This window comes from Gracilinanus agilis, chromosome 1 (assembly GCF_016433145.1).
Source record: "Gracilinanus agilis isolate LMUSP501 chromosome 1, AgileGrace, whole genome shotgun sequence".
Taxonomy (NCBI): domain Eukaryota; kingdom Metazoa; phylum Chordata; class Mammalia; order Didelphimorphia; family Didelphidae; genus Gracilinanus; species Gracilinanus agilis.
Window position 1 is genome coordinate 245,727,645 of NC_058130.1, and position 7,176 is coordinate 245,734,820.

At 36.4% G+C, this 7,176-nt stretch overlaps 1 protein-coding gene across 1 annotated transcript; it reads left to right on the forward strand.

The window, feature by feature from the left end:
* Positions 1-2,271: 2,271 nt before the first annotated feature.
* Positions 2,272-5,209, forward strand: LOC123231247 (cyclin-dependent kinase 4 inhibitor B-like). The gene is made up of 2 exons (XM_044657502.1): positions 2,272-2,847; positions 4,949-5,209. The coding sequence occupies exons 1-2, from the start codon at positions 2,692-2,694 to the stop codon at positions 5,207-5,209; spliced, it is 417 nt and encodes a 138-aa protein (XP_044513437.1). The 5' UTR covers positions 2,272-2,691.
* The last annotated feature ends 1,967 nt before the right edge of the window (positions 5,210-7,176 follow it).

Sequence of the window (7,176 nt, forward strand, 5' to 3'; positions counted from 1 at the left end):
TAAATATAGCTCACATTTATATAGTTCTTTATAGTTTATATAAAATGACTTCATATCCATTATTTTACTTGGTCCTCACAGTAATTCTGTAAAGAAGGCAAGAAAAAAAAAGGACTAAGACTTAGCAGCTGCAACTTGACTAAGGTCATACAGTTTGACAAAACCAGTCCATAAATCTTTCATGACTCCTGTCATACTTCCTTTCAAAGAAAAAAGCTTTACTTTGGTTTCCCTAAATAAGGAAAGTATATTGTGGCAATTCAACCCACATCATCTATTCCTACCTTTATATATTGCTTGTATGACCCATAGAAGAGTAAGGCCTAGACTAAAAACTCAGTTCCAAGGAAGCAGCAGTATTAATGATCACATTAGTACTACTGGGATTCACTAGTGGACTGTCCTAGGAGCAAGCTTTATGTCAGAAGCATTAAAATCCTGATTTCCTCAAGAGAAAAAAGAGCAACAAAAAAAGAAGAGGCTTGTAGATGTAGAGCTAGAAGGTATTTCAGAGGTCACTTAGTCTAATGTCTTCAATTTACAGATGAGAAAATTATAAGTAGTTTATGATTCAAGTTAGTTGTAAGAAAAAATTCTAACAAATGCCCAGTTTCTGTGTCTTAATCCCATAAAAACAATCAACTTTCCTTTTAAATCCTCTCAGTCAACACCGATTAAATTGTCCTCTTCAGTACACTTAACTACATTGTCATTACAAGCCAAAGCTCTTCAAACAGGCCCACCCATAAGTATATTCACTATTATATTTCCTCAGAAAAATAAAATTTTGATCTCAGGTATACATAACCTATCATTATCTTCCTATCCTAACTGCACAGACGGCATTTTTAAAAAATCTTTTAGGTAATGCATATGTTTATTTAACACTAAACCTAGTGATCTCGGAACTTGGAGATGACTGCCATATATCTTGGTTCCAAAAAAAAAGTCCTACCAACACTTGCCCTTTATACTCAGAAAATTAAAGACTGCTCAGCTGTTAAGTGACAGTATCAGCACCACACCCTATTTTATTTTTATTGCTTTGTTTAATTATGATTGCATAAATTCTCTTGAAAATAATAAAACTTTAATTGCTTGTCATGATGGTGCATTTAAATAGGTGAAGGTGGAAACAAAGAAATATTTAGTGGAACATTTTGAAACTATGTGGTCCAAAATTTATTTTCTGAAAAAAAGTTACCTTCTTCGACTGTATTTTCTTTTTTTTTTTCAATGTATTATATCCACCTAATTGTATTCATACTTCAAAGTAAAAAGACACTATACTCATACAAAACAGGATTCTCAGGATTTTTCAGTGTTTCTGGTTTCCAGACTTAAATAAGAAGACACACCAAAGTGTGAAAGCTTCTTTACTTGATGCAAGACTTGTTTCAAAAAAGCTTTTGATATGTCGTCCTGCCGGAAAAGGTTTGCCCAGCATGACAGGTGTAGTACTATCACTAGCCGACTTTTCTCTAACAGGAAAAACTCCCCAAAAGGAGGACGTATTTAAATATCTATTATAAATATCTCAGTTTAACCTAAAACTTCAGCAGAAAAATCTGTCGTTTCGCTAAACGATCACCCTTGCAACTATCAACAATATGGAAATATGTCTTGATCAATGATACATGTAAAACCCAGTGGAACTGCGCATCAGCTACGGGGAGAGTGGGTAGTTGGGGGAGAGGGAACGAGCATGAATCATGGAACCACGTAAAAATATTCTAATTTTTTTTAAAAAATTAAAAAAAGAAAGAAAAATCTGTCTTTGAACCACAGAGTGGCACCGGAAAGAGAATCGCAAGAATTTTGTTTAAGAATAAAAACTACTTAGCTTTATACCTGATATAACAAAAACATTCGAGCCGCCCTGCTGTTTTCCACAAGAAGGAAAGGAGCAACTATGACATTCAAAGATGGAGGAAGAGGAAGGGGAAGTGTTTCTGCAAGTATTCCCAAAGTCTTTCGGTTCCTGACTAATATTTGGAATACGAACAATGGGTGTAATGGACCCTGGGAGTACAAAGCTGTAGTCTGTTCTAGGGTCTGAGCAGTCCACCTGGCTCTATCTGCAGCGCATGCGTCTCAGAACCCACCCAAGCCCTCCTCTTTTCCAGGGAGTGTGGTACTCCGCTGTGATGTCATCGGCTGCCGGGTGAAGACAGGCAAGTTAGAACAAGTTCAGCGCTAGCCTGAAGCGGAGGTGGAGTTATATAGGGTGCTGGGGAGAGCTGGGCACAGTCCCAGCTGGAGAGTGCAAATAATTTCAGCCTCCCAGACGCAGCTCCAGCACTCGCCAGCAACAAGGCAGAGGTAGGAAGGGGTTGCTTCAGCACCCCCGGAGTTGCTTCTGGGACTGGACCCCTTTCATTAGCAGAGGCGAGGAAAACTTTTGCTTATGAGATTCACTCCTAGAGTCCTTATGGGAGTGGAAAGCTGGGATTAATCAGTACTCTGGTCTTGCGAATCCTAGAGCCACTGAGGCGGAAAGGGGAGTGGGGGGAGGGGCTGGAAACCCAGCTATAAGCTCTGAGATTCAGCACAAGGGAAGTACAGGAATAAGAGAAAGGGTAAAACAACCCTCTCCAGGAAGGAGCGAAGGCGCCGAAGAAGGGAAGAAGGAAAGAGAAGTACACAGAGTGGGCATTGCAATATCCAGTCGAAACATTCTCAGGTTCTGAAATGACAGAAAAATCAGAAGAAAGAGGTATTTCCCTCGACAGCTATCTGGACCTAACAAGTGTCGCTGCCTGCGGACAAGTAAAACTGTTGCAGGAGCTCCTGGCAGCCGGAGCGGATCCCAACGGAATCAATCGCTTTGGGAGGCGGCCCATTCAGGTAACTGGGGCCATACTGGATGATCGGTAGAGGGCGAGAGTGTAGCAGGAGCTTAGCCTTGGGATGGGTTTGTGAAATAGGCTGTTCAGCGGGCCAAAAAGAAGTTGGGTGCTACGACATTTCCCCCGCCCGGTACTGCTGTTTTGCGGGTGAGCGTTAAGTGAAATATATGTGTATATACATATACATATACATATACATATACATATACATATACATATACATATACATATACACATAAAATCTCCCTATAAGACAACGTACCGCAAGATTTTAATAGTTTAAAAAATATCCAAGATATCCTTTCCCCTTCCCTCTTCCATTCTGAAAGCTCTTTGTACATTTACTTTGGGACTTTTTTTTTCTGTTTATTGAGTTTTACTGATAATGCATACAAGGCTGGAAAGCAAAGGAAAAAGTTCTGCAATTCAGAGGTTATGCAAGTATTTCTACTTCACAAAAAACAATCAGGAATATGAATACCATTTTTCAATTTATTTTTAAGTGTTATTTACTATATGACTGTTTCATCAAAAGAGAGGCATCCTACCCTGAGATTTTTATAGTCCTTGCATACTGCAGGGAGGGTTAGGAAGACTGTATGCTTATTTGAGCGATTATATTTTCAAATACTTGTTACATTTTAAAAGATTTTTAAATGTAAGTTGAACCTAGTAATAAAAGGACTGTATGCATATCATACTCAATATTCATTAATACTACCCTTTCCAAGACTTTAGAACTCTGATGAATTAAAAAGATCTTTAAAGAAAGTTTATTTCAGAGATAATTTTTAATGTCTCTACTTTTTCCTCAGTTTCCCTGAGAAAACATTTTGCCTATAGAAGAACAATTTCATGGGTCCCTCTCTCCACAAGACATGGAAGCCAAAGAAAATGGCAGGCCATTTCATTATTGCCTTTTACTAATTTTAAACTATTGATTAAAAAAACTTTTAAATTAATTCCTACCATATATATTTTAACATATACAAAACAGAAGGGCAACTGAAATATATTTATGTGTATGTTCTTTAAAATCTTAAAACTATTGTCAATTTATATTGCATTTAGACTTACTCTGTTATTCTGTTGAAAAGCCAGTTTTTTTCTTTTAGTTCTCCTTAAATTATTATGCCCTTTCTACTTCAAAATAGTTGAAAACTATACTTTTTAATGTAAGAAGAAACTAGCTATATATACACATATATAAAGCAGCTAGTTAGAACTTAAGTTATTTAACTATAGATTATGTAAGTATATTGTTTCCACTTCACCTAACTCCATCTCATATGTATATATAAATATTCTGCATTTAGAAAGATCATTTTATATGGAATTTTTTCTAAAAGCCATTTAAAAATTGTTTTAAGATTGGAATCGGTCAATCTTTATATAGATGTGCATTTGTATGTGGATGCTTAGTAGTGTAAAGGATTTCATTGCTAACACTCATTTTTCTTTTAGAATAACATAATAATGCTACCTTTACAGGTGAAAAATACTTTATTCTTTGGACCCTACAGCATGTATTTTTGCCACTATGAAATTTAATTTAAACAGCAATAGTTAAATACTGTTTCAGAGTCAAATCACTATTTCCATCTTTTTTTAAGTGTCCAATTTTTATTAGCTTTCCCCTTAGCTTTGTCCCATAAATTGTGACAAATTATTTGCTACAGAAATGAATAGTTTTTTTAATCTTATAATTGTAAGAAAATTAGAAATTTATAATTTCCTGACTGAAATTTACATCACTTCTAGAAAACATTAAATAACTAGTTTATTATTTTAAATGGGAGGAAATTATGTGTAAAATTTGATAGTTGAGAGAGAAATCGATATTAATTTATTTTTATATGTGGGTTTACATGGACAAAGATCTACCATTTCTCATTACTATGAAAAATAAGTTATGAAAATTTTTGGGGCAAATAGCCTATTTGTAACCAAGTATACACACACACACACACACACACACACACACACACATATATATACTATGTATATGTACACGTTAGTATGCATTGATACACATATCTCCATCTTTATATGTTAGGCATTCACATTACTTCATAGACCACTCTCCAATTATCTTCTAGGTCATGATGATGGGCAATGTTAGAGTGGCAGAGCTCCTACTGAAGCATGGAGCAGATCCCAACATCCCTGACCCAACCACCCTCACCCTACCGGTCCATGACGCTGCCCGAGAAGGTTTCCTGGACACTCTGATCTTGCTTCATCGTGCAGGAGCCCGTTTGGACATTGGAGACTCTCTGGGCCGTCTCCCATTGCACTTAGCTCAGCAGCAAGGACACCACCAAGTTACCTTATACCTTCAAGCAGTGACAGGAGATTGAAAGCAATGATGGAACTGATCCACCCTCAGGACTTCTTTTCCTTCTCCCCTTGGCTTCTGCAACAGCTCCAAATAGACTGAACGGTAGCTGGAAGGTGACAGAGAGCAGCTCTGAACATACTCCCTTAGGCACCTTCTCAGATGAGATGAAAAGTCTTTAGCACAGAGATCCAGCCAGCCTCAAATCCCCAGAATATGGTATGTCAGCTACACCCTCAACCATTTCCTTGACTTTCTCAGTTTACAGAAAAGACAAAGTAGAAATGGAAAAGCAACTTTTGGGGCAGGATTTCCCATCTGAAGAGTTAAGAACAGAGGAAAAAATCTGCAAGTGTGAAAACTGTAAATCTATCATTTGTGATGGAAAATCAATGGGGTGGGGGGGAAAGGATTTTTTTTCTCTGAAGGTGAGGGATTGGTAGTCCAAGAAGTATGAAAAACCTTCACTTGAATGCAGGGTCTGGCACTACTGTAGGAGCCTTCCCAGTGTTATCTGGAGTTACACTGGTAATATTGAAAGGAGTAAAATTGTAAGGGGTGGAGAGAAAGTTCCAGTGACACAGATAGATATTATGAGAGAGATAAATTCTATTCAGTGTTGCTAAGGAAGTCACAGATGGCAAATAGAATTGACATGTTCACACTGTAGGAGTAAGATTTATTTAATTTGGGTTGAAGCAGAGTGGAGGAGAATGTAAGAAGTCACAAATTTGCCTGTAAACTTTAAAACCCAAGAGTTGCTCTGATAAATGGCTCTATGAAATGTTTTTGGCCAATATTAGTGTGTTTGGAGTCCCTGAGGTCCGTATCACCTCAAAAGATTTTTGGCCAGAGTACAAGAGTGGAGTGAAAAATATGAGTTCGGGGTAAATTTGTTTTTTTTTTTTTAAAGATTCTTCAAAACCCAGATTAAATGTATTGAGAAAGTGCCATAACACTATGTAAACTGATCAACTGTATGCCTAACACATCAATGTTCATTTTATTATAGTGTTCAGATTATCAATGAATTCAAAGCAGCCCCCAGGGAAAAGGTTTCTATTAGAACTGCATTATTATAACCTTTGTACTAGTTTAAATTGAGATAATGAATCTCTTTACAATTCTTTTAAATCCACCTGGAAGCCAACATCTGAATTCAAGACCCAAACCCACCTTTGTGATCCAGAGCTAGTTAATCTCTCAGTACTCTAAGCAACTCTAAGACAAAAAGTTGTTGTTTCCTTTTGTTGTAGAGAGGATGTTAATCTGCATAAGTAGAAGGAATTTCCTTACAGGGGAGCTCCTAAAGCCAGGGAAATCACAGATCTAGTGGCTATCCCCTTCCTATTCATCTGTTGTTTTCTAAAAGTAAATAAATTTCTCTATGGGTATGTCTCAGAGGATGTATTTAAAATACCACTTAAACATTATAAATATGGTTTAGAGCACTGATGAATTTACTCAGTAAAATTATCCCAGAATTCAATTACTAGGTTTCTTAGTGGAAAGAAAATATTTCTGCAGGGAAGAGTAATGATTGTAAAAGTTGCTGAAAATTTCATTGCACTAAGAATGGCTTGGAATGGCTTAGCATGTGATACTTTGCCTTCTAATGCATAGACTTCAGATGTGTGGCTTCCGGGTTTAAATGTTCATTGTAGATTGATTCAAAAACACAACAGCTAATACTTCATAAAACTTAATTATAGGACCTAAGACACAAAGTAGATCACATGATGTTAAAGGAAATTAGGTACAAAGTAAGGGGATATAAATTCACTATCGATTAAAGAAGTATGAAGATCCTTTATTTTTCACCATACTAGATACATATTTTCAAAACATTTGCATACTTAGAAATGTGTTCATTTTTGTGAAGATTCAGTTCATTTTAAAAAAAACAAACATGCTAGCAAGTGACTAGGCAATGTGACATAAAAAATGATCTGACAAGTAAAAATAGAAATAAAACATTTATCTAATTGA